Here is a 22,015-nt window from a genome sequence, read left to right on the forward strand (position 1 = left end):
CAAAAGGGAGCTGCCGTTGGCCAGGCCTGCGGAATTTCTCTGCAGGTGCAGGTCACTTTGGCTCGTTAACTGCCAGAGTTGGAGTGAGAGAGCTCGATTTTTAATTCTAAGATTTTAGAAACAACTGCTCTGAATCCATACTTGTCGGGGGACTATGTGGATAAAAATACCATTATTTTGTAGGAATTGTTGTCCACTTTCAGACTGTGTGGGATTGGAAGCAGTCAGAGGTAAACTTTGGACACCAGGGGGCGCTGTTTGGCACCAATGCCCGATTTTTCTCCATAGGAATCAATTGAAAAATCTGGGACGAAAATTTTTTTACTCTGTCGCTTTGACTCGTCATAAAGGTGACTAGTTTTGGAACGATGTGCTCGGTTTGTGGCTGAGACTCACGGTTTGCGAGCAGTTAAGAGTTGTTCGGGGTGTTTGATATCGGTGGTTTTGGAGGCGAAGTTTCAGTTTTCCCATGTATCCGGATGGGAGAAGGCGGAAAGCCGAATTTGGCGTTGGGAGCTGTGACGGCTAATAAAAACGAAACTGGACTAGGTAAGAAAAATCTCCTCTAAATTTTATTACTAAACAATCTCCTCTATTTTTGGATATGTTCATTTAACCGATGCGACCTTCGTCCTATTTCAAGTTAAATTTGCCGTTTGGGCTTTTTTGGGCGAAAATCTTACTTTGAAAGGCAATTAGTGGACTTCCCGTTGGAGTTAGGTCAAAAGTTAGTGTGTGTGTGAGTTGTAGAGCTTGACGAGACGTTACAAATTTCGTTTGATTGCATATGTGTACGATTTTCCTACGGACCGGGGCGGGGCGATTTAGCTTTTCTAGGGGGTGCTAGAGAGCCAACTTTGCACCGTGGGGGTAGGTTTTTACATTTTAATTAATTTTTCGCCAGTCTCTACGATCGCACCAAATTTGGTGAGTTTTTGAGCATGTTTAGGGGGGCAAATTAATGATAATAGACGATTTTTTTCTGCGCGAAAGAAAGCGGTGTAATAAACAGTCGAAATACAATATAGAATTTCACCAGTAGGTCCCACTGACAGAGGTCAGTGGGACCATGAGAGTGACCATAATTTTGTTTAAATAATTCTTGCACACTTTCTGTAAGTCATATAAACTTCATTTCACTTCTCAAATATCACTGTGTTTGTCTGCTTTAAGATATATTTAACTGGACTTTTTTATCCAAACAACCAATGATTTATAAAGGAAAATCATGAAAATTTACAGGGGTGCCCAAACTTTTTCATACCACTGTGTGTGTATATATATATATATATATATATATATATATATATATATATATATATATATACATAGAGAGAGAGAGAGAGAGAGAGAGAGAGTCTAAATAAATAAATGGAGCTTTTCTAACTGGTGCAATAAATTAAAGCTCTGATGGACAAACTAAATGTAATGATATTCAAAACACACACAAACACAACCAAAGGATCATTTAGAGTCAAAAGTGGACAAGTTAACTTGATGAAAGAAGCATTAAAACACATTGAAAGTGAAAGGTGAGTGAAGACAAAGAAACTAAAGAGATCACTGAGTTTTACTTCCTGAACTCCAGAAGGCTGGTTCTTCCTCCACCACCATCTCAGGAGCAAAGTCTTCATCCAACTCAAAACAGGTGTCAGAGCAAGAGAAGGATGAAGCTCCAGCCCCAGAATGAGCTCCAGTGCAGAATCAGTCATGGCTCCTTCTGTGTCCAGTTCATTGAAAAGTGCTGCGACCATTTCATTGTCCAGTCCTCATTGCAGAAGTCTATGTATATATATATATATATATATATATATATATATACAAGAAGATGAGTATATATATGTATATATATATATTGTGCCGCCCCTTTAAGAGAACAGGGTCATTGTGAACTCCGTTGTGCTGTGTGTCCCTTCAGAGCCACCGTAGTTTTTCTCTACAAACACGGAGCTTTGAGTGAAGCTGTTGTTTTCATTGTTTACTCGTTCATGGTTTCTCAGCTGTACCCTGGAAGGCATATATGTCTGTGAGTATTGATTGTTCTTGTGTGGAGCTCGCCTGTTGAAGATTCAGAAACACTTCATATTTGTGTGGGAAAACTTTAAGCGAGGCTAATGCGTTAGCTTGGCAATGGCATTTTCAATGTAATGTTAGCATTAAGCTAATGCGCTAGCTTGTCAATGGCGTTTTCAATGCAACGTTAGCATTAAGCTAATCGCTAATTATTCTTTGTGGTTAGTTAGTTAAGAATTTGATTTGTTTATGAGTGTTTGTGTTATGTCTGATCATTGTTGTGTTAAAGAACAAAGCCAAACAACCTGTAACATTTTATTTTTTATCTTTGTATTGCAGTTTCACAGTGTATCGTCAGTAAACATCCCAAAACGCACCTGCTGACTCGGTGTTTATTGGAGATCCCTGTTAGCTATCGTCCAAGTTTACCACGGCAACAAACAAGGGCAGAATATATATATATATATATATATATATATATATATATATATATGATAACATTTCAAATGAACACAAACCTTAATTCTGTTGCTGTATCAACAACTAATGTTGCAGGATAATACATGAATGTCCAAAGTACCCTCAAGGCTTTTATTTGTCAATAAAAAGAAACAAAACAACTCACTTTTTTGTATTTTGTATTATTGTACTTTGTGTGTCAAGTGGAGTCAGCGTGAGCTGCACTCCCCAGGGGGTCCCACTATTTAAATTTTTAGCTTATTTTCAAGATAAAGGGCTGCTCTGAGGAAAACAATGGGACATTTGTTGAAGTCCCTGTGTCTCCACTGTCCACTGGGTTGTCAGAGGAAGACAAAGTCAAAGGCAGCAAAGGTTAAAAGTTGTGGTTTTGCCATATGAAAGCAGTGACCAGTGGGCCTCAAGCCATTTTATTGTGAAAGAGAACAAAACACTGAGACCCGAGCTGAGAGGTCGGTGATGCTAGCAGCCTCATTATCCAACCTATTTATTTATTTATTTACAAACATGTACAAAAAAAAGAAAGAGAAATGAACATTTTAACAAAATACACTCATCTAAATGAGTAATCCAGTGATCACTCCACACACACACTCCAAATATGTGTGTTACATGTTCAAAGTGGGGGGGGGGGGGGGGGGGGGCATGACTGTTTAATCCTACTTTACACTTTTTTTGTCACAAATCACACAGAAGATTTTTATTGTTTTAAATTATTTTTAAAATTCACATCAACTAACCTCAAAGCCGTGCTGGAGGAGTGTTAAAAACTCCCATAATGCAACAGAATCTGGACATTTCAGTGTGTGTGTGTGTGTGTGTGTGTGTGTGTGTGTGTGTGTGTGTGTGTGTGTGTGTGTGTGTGTGTGTGTGTGTGTGTGTGTGTGTGTGTGTGTGTGTGTGTGTGTGTGTGTGTGTGTGTGTGTGTGTGTGTGTGTGTGTGTGTGTGTGTGTGTGTGTGTGTGTGTGTGTGTGTGTTCTGGGCCATGATTGTGTCCATCACGCAGCATTTCTGCTCAGTGATTAAATCAAAGTGACAAACACACATTGAACAAACACAGTTTAGCGATTCGTTCTGACACGATGAGACTGAACCGATCATCTCGGTTCACGTTTGCGACATTGAGTGTGCAGTTTTGTAAACCTGTGACGAGGCTGGGAGAGCGAGGAGAGCGTGAAGAGCTAGGAGAGTGAGAAGAGCGTGGAGAGCGAGGAGAGCTAGGAGAGCGAGGAGAGCTAGGAGAGCGAGAAGAGCGTAGAGAGCGTGGAGAGCGTGTAGAGCGAGAAGAGCGTGGAGAGCTAGGAGAGCGAGGAGAGCGTGGAGAGCTAGGAGAGCGAGGAGAGCGTGGAGAGCGAGGAGAGCGTGGAGAGCGTGGAGAGCGTGGAGAGCTAGGAGAGCGAGGAGAGCGTGGAGAGCGAGGAGAGCGTGGAGAGCGTGGAGAGCGAGGAGAGCTAGGAGAGCGAGGAGAGCGTGGAGAGTGAGGAGAGTGAGGAGAGCGAGGAGAGCGAGGAGAGCGAGGAGGAGAACTGCACTGACGTCCACCATGTGTGGGACGAGACGTCGACCGGCCTGTTGTGGATTAACTCGCTGCTTTAAGATGAAACCTGAGGCTCAGTTTTCCCAGATGGCCCTGAACGCAGCACGAGTTCAACATGTCTGATCGATTAAACCAGGGGGGTCAAAGTGATTTCAGTTGAAGGGCCACATCAACCTGACCTCTGACCTCTGGAGGCCAACAAGTCAAACATCACATGTTAAACTGCAGATCTGGACAAATGTCAAAGTCTTTCCTTCTTTTGTAACTGCAAGACTTTGACAGTCTATTCGTAAATTTACATATTAAAGTTATTCAGATATTATATTTGCAAAAAAACCCACAATATCTGGATCTGGATGTCATATTTTTATTCAGGATTCAAACAATTTGTCACCATCTGGAAATATTTTTGAGTTTACGTGTCGAAAGTATCACTTCACATAAGTTGGACTCGCTTTATTGTGAAAGGTGTTGCATCATGTGACCTCCACAGATGCATTAATGTCGGGAGTCAAATTCTGACCGAGGGCGGTTTTGAATGTCATTTTTGCCGATCTGGTGTTTTTAGATCAGAATCTGTCAGTTTTCATATTTATACTTTAAAAAAATAAAATCCCACGGCGGCCGGATTAGACCCTCTGGCGGGCCGCTTCTGGCCCCCGGGCCGCATGTTGGACACCCCCGGGTTAAAAGAAAAACAGGCTGCAGTTACAGTTGATCACCATTTAATAATTACAGGACTTATTGCAAGTGCATGATGCATTTCTAACGTCAATATTAGAGGCACCGTGAAGTCAGACAATCATAGGTCTCATCAATAAATTCACACACGGCTCTTCTTTGTACTCAGTGCATTCAGTTGTTACACAATCGAAACGAGCAGCTTTTTAAAACAAACAATGAAAACATTGACAACATGAAGGATATAGTTTGATTTAAAAAACAACAACAAACAGAATCTCCTGCAGTATTAAAGCTTTAACAGCAGATTGTGACTGGAGATTCATTCAAGTTTCTAGTTTTCCTGCTTCCCACTGGAATTCAAAACAACCTTTGATGAGCTCAGGAGTCCACAACCGGCGGCCGAGGCGCCACGCGCGGCCCTAGAGCCGCCCCGCGGCGCCACGCGCGGCCCTACAGCCGCCCCGCGGAGCCCCGCGCGGCCCTACAGCCGCCCCGCGGCGCCACGCGCGGCCCTACAGCCGCCCCGATGCGCCACGCGCGGCCCTACAGCCGCTCCGCGGAGCTTTCAGCATCTCAAAATAAATATTTCATTTTCAGCTTTGGTTTTATTGGCCTTCCGCGCTGATTTTCACAACTGGTCCCAGGAACTCCAAGTCCTTCAACCCATCGACCATAAAGCTTTTAAACACAGACCGTCCTCATTTTAAAACATTTTAAATTTCAATCACCATAAATATCTTGACAATATTTCACTTGTCTTACTTATTTATCGGCTTTTATTACTGTTGCTTTTTTACCATTTCACTCTGTGTTGTTCCGTCTGGTTAAATGCTTCTTTCTGGTTTATTGGTTTCATTTCCCTACGTTGCTGATTCCTGAATGAATGAATGAATGAATGAGTGAAAGATTGAATGAATGAGTGAAAGATTGAATGAATGAGTGAAAGATTGAATGAATGAGTGAAAGATTGAATGAATGAGTGAAAGATTGAATGAATGAGTGAAAGATTGAATGAATGAGTGAAAGATTGAATGAATGAGTGAAAGATTGAATGAATGAGTGAGTGAATGATGACCAATACATCATGTGAATGTATGAACTGGCCCCTTGTGGGATAAATCAAAGTCTGAATCTGAATCTGAAGGCTAAAAATAGAAACACTGGTAGAGTCGCTTGTCCAATAACCAGAGGGTTATCGGTTCAAATCCTGCTCTGCCCAAGTCACCGTCGCTGTGTCCTTGGGCAAGGCACTTTCCCCACATTGCCTCATGTGACCGTTGGCGGTTGGCACCAGATGTGACCAGCAGCAGCAGGGAACCAGGGAATGAGTCTCTCAATCAGCTTGACAAACGTGTTCTAGAAATCCAAAGCGTCATTCTAGAAGTGAAACGTTTGTTTTCTGTGCGACAACTCAACATGTTGTGTTCAGTTGTGTTTCTACACAGCTGGAGTCTCTCCCAGCGCCCACGTTGGGAAAAACACAGCTGTAAAGAACCCCGAGTGCATTTTTTTGTCTGTTAAAGCCAACTTCCTGTTTCATGTTTTATTTTGAAAGCGTAACTTCCTGTTCTCGAGCACAAAAGTGTAGCTTTACAGCAACGCGAGGACATAATCGCCGCACTATAAACGTGTTACCCCCTGATAGAGGCACAAGGTTTGTTCGCTTTGTAATGAAGTTATATTTGACTGTTTTATGGCTCTAAAAGGTTCAAATGTATTGATTTTATTGTGAAGCTAAAAAAAATTGTTCAAGCCGTTGCGTTTATGCTAGGCTAACGGATGTAAGAGTATGGCGGTAAGTTCATGTGCAATGTTCTGTGTGTATTCCCAGCTGTTACGGTGAGATGGAGGGTTTACTGCCATTAAACCTTCTCTCCACGCTGCGGTGAATTGTGAACAACACCTCTGAATTGTTAACAACAATAACAAGTTAGAAAATAAACATCAATAAAATAAAAGAGCCAGAACAGGGATACATCAGGTAAAACTCCTCACAAAGAATTATACTGAAAGAATTGAACAAACAAATGATTAAAAAGACTAATACGGATTTCAGGGGGGAGAACGAAAGGGGGAAAAAACACAAAGGAGCAAAAATAGAAATTAAAAAAAGGAAGGAAAAAAATGGAGAAGAAAAAGTGGGAAATACAAAAAGTTGTAGTAAAACTCAAACTGCTCCAACTAAACGGCTAAAGTGGGAAAATCAATCAAAACGACGATGAAACAAAAGTGTTTTTTGAGACGTTCTTCTCTCTTCGTCTTCAGATATTGTAGAACTTTGTGTCTCCAGACGAACGTCCTTGTGTGGAAGACGTTGAAGAGACGTGTTCGGTGGCTGCAGAGCCCAAACCTCCAGGACCACCGATCCCGTCTCCAAGGAGACGCTGCAGCGGGACGACGGCCGGAGAGCCCAGCGTCCCCCGTCCTCAGTACCGGGCGACGCCCTCGGGCTCGCCGGTGCTGCTCCTCCTCCTCCTCCTCCGTCTCCTCCGCCGCCGGTCCCACTCCGGGTCGTGGGACTCGTTGGGGACGTGGACGTCCGTCTCCACTCCCAGGACCTGCCTCTGCACCAGTTTGCAGTAGAGGCCGGCGGCGGCCATCAGCTGGCCGTGGCTCCCCTGCTCCACCACGCGGCCGCCGTCCAGCACCACGATGTGGTGGGCCTTCTCCACCGTGCTGAGGCGGTGGGCCACCACCAGCACCGTGTGCTCCTGCAGGACGCTGTCCAGAGCCTGCTGGACCTGGGGACCAATCACAGAGCTCAGACGTCTCCTTGTGGGACGGAGGACAGACGTAAACAAGACAAACACTGCTGAGGTCAATCTTAAAGTCCCAGTGAAATGTAACACACTACTTTGTAAAAAACGATAGTTGTGGTTCTACTTGTAAGGTTCCTCCGACTCTGCCCCACCACTGTTGTCGCATAACAAAGTTATTTGAATTTTGAATCTCCAGCCGAGGAAGTCGGGGGAATCCTTCTTCTTCGTGGGCGTGACGTCAAGAGTTGTGCAGATCTCCATCTGTTGTGTTTATATCGGCTTGTTTCCTCTTAAATATCCACGTTTTTACAGTGTTTTGAAGTTCTAGTCGGCGTTTTATGAGCCTTGATGAAAGATTGAGTCTGGAAGAGACCAGAGAGGAGAAAAGGAGCACAGGCGGCGGGAGCGGCTAGCGGGAGCCGCTAGCTCGGGTGGCTAGCCGCTAGCTCGGGCGGCTAGTAGACGATCAAGTAACACCTGGACTCATCTCCAGTGATTCTGCGCAGTCGTAAAAGTTCTTCACCCAGGAAGCCGGTCGTTCTGCCAAAAGTCAGGACTCAAAGCCTCAAAGGTGAAAAGTGGCGGCTGCTGAGGCGAGGAGACGAGGACGAATGGAGGACGAAGCGTCTTCTGCTTCCTCAAACATGTTCCAGACGGGGTCACCGATGGCAGAACCACCTTCTGTGTCTTCTTCATCAATCACTGGGTTTGAAATGACCATGATGATGAAATATGGTTCAATTCAGCCTCTTCGTGGTCAAAACTCTGATCCTCCATAATGTAAACACAACTTGGGCGTGTGCACAACTCGTGATGTCACTCTGTTATTGTCAGAAGCTCCGCCCAGCAGAGGAAATAGCGCCGTTTATCGGCTATTTTCTCTCAGATTGTCGTGTTTTAACATTTTACCCTTCAGCCAGTTAGCAGGAAAACGTTCTAGAAGCGACAGCAGAGGGTTCTGGAGGTGGAACCTTCATCTCACTGGGACTTTAAGCAGTAAAATCTGTCCAGTTTTCTATCAAAGACGGGAAGTTCCAGCACTCGGGCCACACGGAGGAAACATCAACCAAAACATGAAGGACAGTAAACGAGCACGACGACAGCAGCGGCTTGTAAAAACACCCAGAATGCAACAGGAGAAACTTCACTGGATTTGTCCACAGGGTTTCGTTACAATTGGCTTTAATCACTGCTGACCAAAGGAAAGTTCTGGACATTCTATTATTGGACGCCAAGAAAAATGTAACGGCAAAATGGAAGAATGTTAAATCAGCGAGTGGCGGAATGGAAGCATTTTCTAATTCAACTGTATCGTCATGAACATCTGCAGCAATGTGAACAATATATGCAATCTGTTTGGTCCATTTTCTTTTTTTTCTCTCTTTTAATTCTTATATTTCTTTTTGTAATTTAAGTTAATTTTGGGTTTTTTGTTTGTGTTTTGCATCACTGATCTTGTCTCAGACTGTGTTCTATGTTCAGCTGAAAAAAAGATCAATAAAAAGTCAAATAAATAAATAAATAACAATTGGCTTTAAGTTGAGATTGTTGCCATTTTTTGTTAATAACCGTTTGGTTTTGTGAAAATATCAACATTTTCATCTCAAATACTCTTCGGAACAACAAAGAAAAACTTTGAAAGTTTATATTAAAGCGTTATTCTGGCCCTCATGGACTCGTGTGGCCATGACAACTACCAGTTTATTAGTGCTGTCAAAAATAGCACGTTCATTTAGTTAATTGGTTTGAATCATTTCATTCGTTAAAACATTTTTTTTTTTTTACATAATTAACGTAGTTTTGTTTACTTCCGTTTTTTTGTTTTTTTTACTCTCTTACCGGAGCAGCGTCTCTGGGTGCACGACTAAAACTGGAGGAAATACTGGTCAAATATTAATATATACTCTTTCTTGTGTGTGTGTGTGTGTGTGTGTGTGTGTGTGTGTGTGTGTGTGTTACAGTATATTATTGCCACTTCGTTCATGTCATAAGTTCACAACTTTGTTTCTAGAAATATTAAAATCCTCAAAGCGTTGGACCTGCACTCTAACTAAACCCAGACTTATGTTAGACGTTTATTAATGAATTGATTAATTCATGTTTTTATTATTTTGCTGATCGTGGAGAGAAACAGTTTCACCAAAAGATAAAAGCTCGTTATAAAAAATAGTCTTTTAATTATAAACATAGTCTCTGTTTGATGAGACGACATTAAATTCTGATGTTTTCCCTGAATAAATATCATTACGAGCTTCAGTCTTCAGGAGAAAAACAAGGCGATTAATCGCAATTAATCACAGAAGATTGTGCAATGAATGGGTCAATGTTTTGTCGGTGTTTCTACAGCCAGCATGTTTAAAGTGGTGACGATGAGGATGCAGTGAGGGTGACGGTGGGCGGCTCCCTCACCAGGTGCTCGCTCTCGGCGTCCAGAGCGCTGGTGGCCTCGTCCAGGATGAGAACTCGCGGCTCGCGGATCAGCGCCCTGGCGATGGCCACCCTCTGCTTCTGCCCGCCGGACAACTGCGTTCCCTTCTCTCCGACGCCTGGAGCGAGAACGTCCCACGTTAGTTTAGACCGGCAGGAACCTCACAAGACCGTCAGTCGGAAGAGGCTCTGAAGTGATGTTTGACACGTCTTTTCTTACTATTATTTGTGGTCACAATTCAACTAAATAAAAAAAACACATGACGGCAAACAATCTCTTCAGCGCTTTTTCTCCAGACAGAAACAAAAAGTAGATTTTCTCCTGGAAATATGAGCAGTGAGGAAATGATTAGTTTCGTTTGAGCAACAATTCTGCTGTTCAACTGAACTTCCCTTTTCCTTAAAGGGTCACGTTCTACTGAATCCACCTGGAGCGACGCCCCAGAGGTGAAGAACGTGTGTCCTCTCTCTCTCTCCCTGTTCCAGGTTTGAAAAAGTCTGTTGCTCCAAGCAGCCAATTAGAAATCCAACCCTCTATAGCAGGGGTGTCCAACATGTGGCCCGGGGGCCAGAAGCAGTCCGCCAGAGGAGCTAATCCGGCCAATGTGAGTTTTTTTGAGTTTTTTTTTTTTTTTTAAACTTAATTTTTATTGAAATTTTTCAGTTTTCACAGTTCAGGGCAAAACAAATATACAACCATCTTTCATCAGTCAAAGTCTATTGTCCAGTGGTGGCGGTGTCCTCTTCTGTCCCCTTCTGTCCTCTTCTGTCCTCTTCTGTCCTCTTCTCTCCCCTTCTGTCCTCCTGAAATCAGTCCATTTTTCCCACTTTTCTTCAAATTGAGACTCCTGTAATCTTAGTTTGTGATAGAGTCTCTCCATTACAAATATTTCCTCAACAACCCGTAACCACTGCTCCGGGTCGGCGGCTCCACTTTGTACCACAATCTGCTGATCACTTTCCTGCTCGCTGTTAGTAACATCTTAAACAGATATACGTCTTCTCTTTGTATCACATTATGAGTTATGTTTCCCAAATACAGCATCTTACAAGTTTTGGGGAACTGATATCCTGTTACTTTTTGTAAACTCTGCCATATTTGTTCCCAATACACCTGTAGTGTGTGACAGGACCAGAATATATATTTGTTCCCAACACACCTGTAGTGTGTGACAGGACCAGAATATATATTTGTTCCCAACACACCTGTAGTGTGTGACAGGACCAGAATATATATTTGTTCCCAACACACCTGTAGTGTGTGACAGGACCAGAATATATATTTGTTCCCAACACACCTGTAGTGTGTGACAGGACCAGAATATATATTTGTTCCCAACACACCTGTAGTGTGTGACAGGACCAGAATATATATTTGTTCCCAATACACCTGTAGTGTGTGACAGGACCACAATATATATTTGTTCCCAACACACCTGTAGTGTGTGACAGGACCAGAATATATATTTGTTCCCAATACACCTGTAGTGTGTGACAGGACCACAATATATATTTGTTCCCAATACACCTGTAGTGTGTGACAGGACCAGAATATATATTTGTTCCCAATACACCTGTAGTGTGTGACAGGACCAGAATATATATTTGTTCCCAACACACCTGTAGTGTGTGACAGGACCACAATATATATTTGTTCCCAATACACCTGTAGTGTGTGACAGGACCAGAATATATATTTGTTCCCAACACACCTGTAGTGTGTGACAGGACCACAATATATATTTGTTCCCAATACACCTGTAGTGTGTGACAGGACCACAATATATATTTGTTCCCAACACACCTGCAGTGTGTGACAGGACCAGAATATATATTTGTTCCCAACACACCTGTAGTGTGTGACAGGACCAGAATATATATTTGTTCCCAATACACCTGTAGTGTGTGACAGGACCAGAATATATATTTGTTCCCAACACACCTGCAGTGTGTGACAGGACCAGAATATATATTTGTTCCCAACACACCTGTAGTGTGTGACAGGACCAGAATATATATTTGTTCCCAACACACCTGTAGTGTGTGACAGGACCAGAATATATATTTGTTCCCAACACACCTGTAGTGTGTGACAGGACCAGAATATATATTTGTTCCCAACACACCTGTAGTGTGTGACAGGACCAGAATATATATTTGTTCCCAATACACCTGTAGTGTGTGACAGGACCACAATATATATTTGTTCCCAACACACCTGTAGTGTGTGACAGGACCAGAATATATATTTGTTCCCAATACACCTGTAGTGTGTGACAGGACCACAATATATATTTGTTCCCAACACACCTGTAGTGTGTGACAGGACCACAATATATATTTGTTCCCAACACACCTGTAGTGTGTGACAGGACCACAATATATATTTGTTCCCAACACACCTGTAGTGTGTGACAGGACCACAATATATATTTGTTCCCAACACACCTGTAGTGTGTGACAGGACCACAATATATATTTGTTCCCAATACACCTGTAGTGTGTGACAGGACCACAATATATATTTGTTCCCAACACACCTGTAGTGTGTGACAGGTGTCCTTTAGTCTTTCACCCGCACAGAAAGAGAGGACAGATCTCTTGGTTAAGGGAAGCCGCGGCGAACTTTAAATATAGTTCAACAAACCTTGAAATTGGATTAACACAGTAATTTATTACAAAAGACAGAAACACTGGCCATCTAGAGAATCGCCTTATACTTAGCCGTTAAAGCAGCTGAGGATAAACGCGCCTCAGGTCAGTCGAAGAGCAGAAGGAAGAAGAACGCTCCACACAGTGCTTCCGCCAGATCAAACACGCGCGCTGCTAAATCCCCTCTTCCCATTGGCCACCGCTGGAAGGAGGCGTAAGCAACGTGCTCTCCTATTGGCGGACCTTCACACAGACTGAACAAACTACGCTACCCATGATGCATTTCGGTATTTGTCCATCATCTACAGCTCAATAACAAAACAGTCCGACGCCATTTTAACAGTTTGAATAAGTCCATGCAGGAAGCGTCACAGTTCGGAGGTCAAAGAAAACGTCATAACTCTAACATTCCCAACACACCTGTAGTGTGTGACAGGACCACAATATATATTTGTTCTCAATACACCTGTAGTGTGTGACAGGACCAGAATATATATTTGTTCCCAACACACCTGTAGTGTGTGACAGGACCACAATATATATTTGTTCCCAACACACCTGTAGTGTGTGACAGGACCACAATATATATTTGTTCCCAACACACCTGTAGTGTGTGACAGGACCAGAATATATATTTGTTCCCAACACACCTGTAGTGTGTGACAGGACCAGAATATATATTTGTTCCCAACACACCTGTAGTGTGTGACAGGACCAGAATATATATTTGTTCCCAACACACCTGTAGTGTGTGACAGGACCACAATATATATTTGTTCCCAACACACCTGTAGTGTGTGACAGGACCAGAATATATATTTGTTCCCAATACACCTGTAGTGTGTGACAGGATCACAATATATATTTGTTCCCAATACACCTGTAGTGTGTGACAGGACCACAATATATATTTGTTCCCAATACACCTGTAGTGTGTGACAGGACCACAATATATATTTGTTCCCAACACACCTGTAGTGTGTGACAGGACCAGAATATATATTTGTTCCCAACACACCTGTAGTGTGTGACAGGACCAGAATATATATTTGTTCCCAATACACCTGTAGTGTGTGACAGGACCACAATATATATTTGTTCCCAATACACCTGTAGTGTGTGACAGGACCACAATATATATTTGTTCCCAACACACCTGTAGTGTGTGACAGGACCAGAATATATATTTGTTCCCAACACACCTGTAGTGTGTGACAGGACCAGAATATATATTTGTTCCCAATACACCTGTAGTGTGTGACAGGACCACAATATATATTTGTTCTCAACACACCTGTAGTGTGTGACAGGACCACAATATATATTTGTTCCCAACACACCTGTAGTGTGTGACAGGACCACAATATATATTTGTTCCCAATACACCTGTAGTGTGTGACAGGACCACAATATATATTTGTTCTCAACACACCTGTAGTGTGTGACAGGACCAGAATATATATTTGTTCCCAACACACCTGTAGTGTGTGACAGGACCACAATATATATTTGTTCCCAATACACCTGTAGTGTGTGACAGGACCAGAATATATATTTGTTCCCAACACACCTGTAGTGTGTGACAGGACCACAATATATATTTGTTCCCAACACACCTGTAGTGTGTGACAGGACCACAATATATATTTGTTCTCAATACACCTGTAGTGTGTGACAGGACCAGAATATATATTTGTTCCCAACACACCTGTAGTGTGTGACAGGACCAGAATATATATTTGTTCCCAATACACCTGTAGTGTGTGACAGGACCACAATATATATTTGTTCCCAACACACCTGTAGTGTGTGACAGGACCACAATATATATTTGTTCCCAACACACCTGTAGTGTGTGACAGGACCACAATATATATTTGTTCCCAATACACCTGTAGTGTGTGACAGGACCACAATATATATTTGTTCTCAACACACCTGTAGTGTGTGACAGGACCAGAATATATATTTGTTCCCAATACACCTGTAGTGTGTGACAGGACCAGAATATATATTTGTTCCCAACACACCTGTAGTGTGTGACAGGACCAGAATATATATTTGTTCCCAATACACCTGTAGTGTGTGACAGGACCAGAATATATATTTGTTCCCAATACACCTGTAGTGTGTGACAGGACCAGAATATATATTTGTTCCCAACACACCTGTAGTGTGTGACAGGACCACAATATATATTTGTTCCCAATACACCTGTAGTGTGTGACAGGACCACAATATATATTTGTTCCCAACACACCTGTAGTGTGTGACAGGACCAGAATATATATTTGTTCCCAACACACCTGTAGTGTGTGACAGGTGTCCTTTAGTCTTTCACCCGCACAGAAAGAGAGGACAGATCTCTTGGTTAAGGGAAGCCGCGGCGAACTTTAAATATAGTTCAACAAACCTTGAAATTGGATTAACACAGTAATTTATTACAAAAGACAGAAACACTGGCCATCTAGAGAATCGCCTTATACTTAGCCGTTAAAGCAGCTGAGGATAAACGCGCCTCAGGTCAGTCGAAGAGCAGAAGGAAGAAGAACGCTCCACACAGTGCTTCCGCCAGATCAAACACGCGCGCTGCTAAATCCCCTCTTCCCATTGGCCACCGCTGGAAGGAGGCGTAAGCAACGTGCTCTCCTATTGGCGGACCTTCACACAGACTGAACAAACTACGCTACCCATGATGCATTTCGGTATTTGTCCATCATCTACAGCTCAATAACAAAACAGTCCGACGCCATTTTAACAGTTTGAATAAGTCCATGCAGGAAGCGTCACAGTTCGGAGGTCAAAGAAAACGTCATAACTCTAACATTCCCAACACACCTGTAGTGTGTGACAGGACCACAATATATATTTGTTCTCAATACACCTGTAGTGTGTGACAGGACCAGAATATATATTTGTTCCCAACACACCTGTAGTGTGTGACAGGACCACAATATATATTTGTTCCCAACACACCTGTAGTGTGTGACAGGACCACAATATATATTTGTTCCCAACACACCTGTAGTGTGTGACAGGACCAGAATATATATTTGTTCCCAACACACCTGTAGTGTGTGACAGGACCAGAATATATATTTGTTCCCAACACACCTGTAGTGTGTGACAGGACCAGAATATATATTTGTTCCCAACACACCTGTAGTGTGTGACAGGACCACAATATATATTTGTTCCCAACACACCTGTAGTGTGTGACAGGACCAGAATATATATTTGTTCCCAATACACCTGTAGTGTGTGACAGGATCACAATATATATTTGTTCCCAATACACCTGTAGTGTGTGACAGGACCACAATATATATTTGTTCCCAATACACCTGTAGTGTGTGACAGGACCACAATATATATTTGTTCCCAACACACCTGTAGTGTGTGACAGGACCAGAATATATATTTGTTCCCAACACACCTGTAGTGTGTGACAGGACCAGAATATATATTTGTTCCCAATACACCTGTAGTGTGTGACAGGACCACAATATATATTTGTTCCCAATACACCTGTAGTGTGTGACAGGACCACAATATATATTTGTTCCCAACACACCTGTAGTGTGTGACAGGACCAGAATATATATTTGTTCCCAACACACCTGTAGTGTGTGACAGGACCAGAATATATATTTGTTCCCAATACACCTGTAGTGTGTGACAGGACCACAATATATATTTGTTCTCAACACACCTGTAGTGTGTGACAGGACCACAATATATATTTGTTCCCAACACACCTGTAGTGTGTGACAGGACCACAATATATATTTGTTCCCAATACACCTGTAGTGTGTGACAGGACCACAATATATATTTGTTCTCAACACACCTGTAGTGTGTGACAGGACCAGAATATATATTTGTTCCCAACACACCTGTAGTGTGTGACAGGACCACAATATATATTTGTTCCCAATACACCTGTAGTGTGTGACAGGACCAGAATATATATTTGTTCCCAACACACCTGTAGTGTGTGACAGGACCACAATATATATTTGTTCCCAACACACCTGTAGTGTGTGACAGGACCACAATATATATTTGTTCTCAATACACCTGTAGTGTGTGACAGGACCAGAATATATATTTGTTCCCAACACACCTGTAGTGTGTGACAGGACCACAATATATATTTGTTCCCAACACACCTGTAGTGTGTGACAGGACCACAATATATATTTGTTCCCAACACACCTGTAGTGTGTGACAGGACCAGAATATATATTTGTTCCCAACACACCTGTAGTGTGTGACAGGACCAGAATATATATTTGTTCCCAACACACCTGTAGTGTGTGACAGGACCACAATATATATTTGTTCCCAACACACCTGTAGTGTGTGACAGGACCAGAATATATATTTGTTCCCAATACACCTGTAGTGTGTGACAGGACCACAATATATATTTGTTCCCAACACACCTGTAGTGTGTGACAGGACCAGAATATATATTTGTTCCCAATACACCTGTAGTGTGTGACAGGACCACAATATATATTTGTTCCCAACACACCTGTAGTGTGTGACAGGACCACAATATATATTTGTTCCCAACACACCTGTAGTGTGTGACAGGACCACAATATATATTTGTTCCCAACACACCTGTAGTGTGTGACAGGACCACAATATATATTTGTTCCCAACACACCTGTAGTGTGTGACAGGACCAGAATATATATTTGTTCCCAACACACCTGTAGTGTGTGACAGGACCACAATATATATTTGTTCCCAATACACCTGTAGTGTGTGACAGGACCACAATATATATTTGTTCCCAATACACCTGTAGTGTGTGACAGGACCACAATATATATTTGTTCTCAACACACCTGTAGTGTGTGACAGGACCAGAATATATATTTGTTCCCAATACACCTGTAGTGTGTGACAGGACCAGAATATATATTTGTTCCCAACACACCTGTAGTGTGTGACAGGACCAGAATATATATTTGTTCCCAATACACCTGTAGTGTGTGACAGGACCAGAATATATATTTGTTCCCAATACACCTGTAGTGTGTGACAGGACCAGAATATATATTTGTTCCCAACACACCTGTAGTGTGTGACAGGACCACAATATATATTTGTTCCCAATACACCTGTAGTGTGTGACAGGACCAGAATATATATTTGTTCCCAATACACCTGTAGTGTGTGACAGGACCAGAATATATATTTGTTCCCAATACACCTGTAGTGTGTGACAGGACCAGAATATATATTTGTTCCCAATACACCTGTAGTGTGTGACAGGACCACAATATATATTTGTTCTCAACACACCTGTAGTGTGTGACAGGACCACAATATATATTTGTTCCCAACACACCTGTAGTGTGTGACAGGACCACAATATATATTTGTTCCCAATACACCTGTAGTGTGTGACAGGACCACAATATATATTTGTTCTCAACACACCTGTAGTGTGTGACAGGACCAGAATATATATTTGTTCCCAACACACCTGTAGTGTGTGACAGGACCACAATATATATTTGTTCCCAATACACCTGTAGTGTGTGACAGGACCAGAATATATATTTGTTCCCAACACACCTGTAGTGTGTGACAGGACCACAATATATATTTGTTCCCAACACACCTGTAGTGTGTGACAGGACCACAATATATATTTGTTCTCAATACACCTGTAGTGTGTGACAGGACCAGAATATATATTTGTTCCCAACACACCTGTAGTGTGTGACAGGACCACAATATATATTTGTTCCCAACACACCTGTAGTGTGTGACAGGACCACAATATATATTTGTTCCCAACACACCTGTAGTGTGTGACAGGACCAGAATATATATTTGTTCCCAACACACCTGTAGTGTGTGACAGGACCAGAATATATATTTGTTCCCAACACACCTGTAGTGTGTGACAGGACCAGAATATATATTTGTTCCCAACACACCTGTAGTGTGTGACAGGACCACAATATATATTTGTTCCCAACACACCTGTAGTGTGTGACAGGACCAGAATATATATTTGTTCCCAATACACCTGTAGTGTGTGACAGGATCACAATATATATTTGTTCCCAATACACCTGTAGTGTGTGACAGGACCACAATATATATTTGTTCCCAATACACCTGTAGTGTGTGACAGGACCACAATATATATTTGTTCCCAACACACCTGTAGTGTGTGACAGGACCAGAATATATATTTGTTCCCAACACACCTGTAGTGTGTGACAGGACCAGAATATATATTTGTTCCCAATACACCTGTAGTGTGTGACAGGACCACAATATATATTTGTTCCCAATACACCTGTAGTGTGTGACAGGACCACAATATATATTTGTTCTCAACACACCTGTAGTGTGTGACAGGACCAGAATATATATTTGTTCCCAATACACCTGTAGTGTGTGACAGGACCAGAATATATATTTGTTCCCAACACACCTGTAGTGTGTGACAGGACCAGAATATATATTTGTTCCCAACACACCTGTAGTGTGTGACAGGACCACAATATATATTTGTTCCCAACACACCTGTAGTGTGTGACAGGACCACAATATATATTTGTTCCCAATACACCTGTAGTGTGTGACAGGACCAGAATATATATTTGTTCCCAATACACCTGTAGTGTGTGACAGGACCAGAATATATATTTGTTCCCAATACACCTGTAGTGTGTGACAGGACCAGAATATATATTTGTTCCCAATACACCTGTAGTGTGTGACAGGACCAGAATATATATTTGTTCCCAACACACCTGTAGTGTGTGACAGGACCAGAATATATATTTGTTCCCAACACACCTGTACTGTGTGACAGGACCACAATATATATTTGTTCTCAATACACCTGCAGTGTGTGACAGGACCAGAATATATATTTGTTCTCAACACACCTGTAGTGTGTGACAGGACCAGAATATATATTTGTTCTCAACACACCTGTAGTGTGTGACAGGACCAGAATATATATTTGTTCCCAACACACCTGTAGTGTGTGACAGGACCAGAATATATATTTGTTCCCAACACACCTGTAGTGTGTGACAGGACCACAATATATATTTGTTCCCAACACACCTGTAGTGTGTGACAGGACCACAATATATATTTGTTCCCAATACACCTGTAGTGTGTGACAGGACCAGAATATATATTTGTTCCCAACACACCTGTAGTGTGTGACAGGACCACAATATATATTTGTTCCCAATACACCTGTAGTGTGTGACAGGACCAGAATATATATTTGTTCCCAACACACCTGTAGTGTGTGACAGGACCACAATATATATTTGTTCCCAATACACCTGTAGTGTGTGACAGGACCACAATATATATTTGTTCCCAACACACCTGTAGTGTGTGACAGGACCAGAATATATATTTGTTCCCAACACACCTGTAGTGTGTGACAGGACCAGAATATATATTTGTTCCCAATACACCTGTAGTGTGTGACAGGACCAGAATATATATTTGTTCCCAACACACCTGTAGTGTGTGACAGGACCACAATATATATTTGTTCCCAATACACCTGTAGTGTGTGACAGGACCAGAATATATATTTGTTCCCAACACACCTGTAGTGTGTGACAGGACCACAATATATATTTGTTCCCAATACACCTGTAGTGTGTGACAGGACCACAATATATATTTGTTCCCAACACACCTGTAGTGTGTGACAGGACCAGAATATATATTTGTTCCCAACACACCTGTAGTGTGTGACAGGACCAGAATATATATTTGTTCCCAACACACCTGTAGTGTGTGACAGGACCAGAATATATATTTGTTCCCAACACACCTGTAGTGTGTGACAGGACCAGAATATATGTGTGTGATCTGCATCAACGTGTCCACACTGTCTCCTCCATGGTTGTTGTGTTGACGCCACTTTTGTCCTTATTTTTGGAGTTATGAAAAATCTAACAATATTTTTCCAACTAAATTCCCGCCAAACCCCGGAGCTGGTGGCCGTGGACTGTGATTTACACATAACAAACCATTCCTCTTCTGTTATTTGTTCATTTAGCTCTCTTTCCCACTTTTCTTTAATATATAGAGGAATTGTCCCTTTTCCACACCAGGTTTTGGTATAAAGCTGAGATCACTCTACACTTTTTCCCTTCATAAGCTTTCTGGAATATCTCCACTATTCCTTGATCTCTGTCAATCCTGATCTCCTTCTCCAAATAGTGTTTTAGTTGTAGATATCCATAGCGTTCATTTTCCTTGAGTCCAAATTTTTCCTTGAGTCTCTCAAACCCCTGCAGCTTCCCCCGTTCCATTATGGTCCATATTGCTGTGATTCCTCTGTTTGCCCATTGCTCAAATCCTCTATCAATCGTCCCTGGTTTAAACCTGTTGTCAAACGCAAACCAACTCAGCTCTTTATCTCCTCCTCCAATTTATACTTTTCCACCACTTCATTCCAAATTTCTACTGTAGTTTTAGTTATTATATCCAATTTATTACCCAGTTTTCTCAACAGTCCTTTGTGTGCTATTAAGTTCCGTACCTCAAGGTCCATAGTGCCCAGTTCTAGATCTTTCCTTCTTGCGACAAAAGCATTGTTGCACCAAAACACCAGAGGTCGGATTTGTGCTGCATAGAAATGTTCTTTCAGATTTGGCAGCGCAAGACCTCCTTTCTCTTTAGGCAGCTGCAGGGTTTTATAACCAATCCTAGGTTTCTTCCCTCCCCATATGAACCTTGATATCCACTTATCCCATTCCATGAACTGTTTTTGTGGGATTATCACCGGCAAAGATTGGAACAGGTACAGAAGTCTCGGTAGAATGTTAATCTTAATTATCTCTATTCTTGAGCTGAGATCCAAACAAATGGCCGACCATATGTCCAGGTCCCTCCTAATATCATGGTTCACTTTTGTGTAATTTGCTTCATATAGCTTGTCTATTCTGTTCGTAATGTTGACACCCAGGTATTTTAATATTTTAGCATCCCATTTGAGCTTATATACATCCTTTAGTTCTTGTGATGCTGAGTCATTTATCGTCAAAATCTGTGTTTTTTTAACATTAATTTTTAATCCTGAGTATCCACCATAACATTCCAATAATCCCATTGCTTTCGGAAAACTTTTGTCAGGATGTTTTAAGAAAAACAATATATCATCAGCAAACAATCCTATTTTATGTTCTACCCCTCCTAATTTCACTCCTCCTACTCCCTCCTCCTCCTGATCATCTGGGCCAGTGGCTCCATAAACAATGCAAAGAGAGTCGGAGAGAGACTACATCCCTGTCTAGTCCCCCTCTCTAATCTGAATTGTTTTGTCAGGCTGCCATTTATTTTAACCCTTGCTTTAGGCTGCTGATATAGTGATTTAATACAATTCACCGATTGTTCATTGAATCCAAATTTTGCCAGTACCGTATATAAAAATTCCCAATC

At 41.9% G+C, this 22,015-nt stretch overlaps 1 protein-coding gene across 1 annotated transcript in view; it reads right to left on the reverse strand.

Annotated features, from left to right (window-relative positions):
- Nucleotides 1-3,726: 3,726 nt before the first annotated feature.
- The window catches only part of LOC308147943 (leucine-rich repeat-containing protein 9-like), a gene marked incomplete at both ends in the record, with an annotated part of 37,811 nt that continues 19,522 nt past the window's right edge, over nt 3,727-22,015 (reverse strand). The window contains 4 exons of the mRNA XM_080521337.1: nt 3,727-3,789; nt 7,009-7,096; nt 7,146-7,453; nt 9,881-10,017. Of these exons, the coding sequence (XP_080377463.1) occupies nt 3,727-3,789; nt 7,009-7,096; nt 7,146-7,453; nt 9,881-10,017 (596 nt within the window). The remainder of the gene's footprint in view (nt 3,790-7,008; nt 7,097-7,145; nt 7,454-9,880; nt 10,018-22,015) is intronic.

The sequence above is a fragment of the Blennius ocellaris genome (assembly GCF_963422515.1).
Source record: "Blennius ocellaris genome assembly, contig: SCAFFOLD_65, whole genome shotgun sequence".
NCBI lineage: Eukaryota > Metazoa > Chordata > Actinopteri > Blenniiformes > Blenniidae > Blennius > Blennius ocellaris.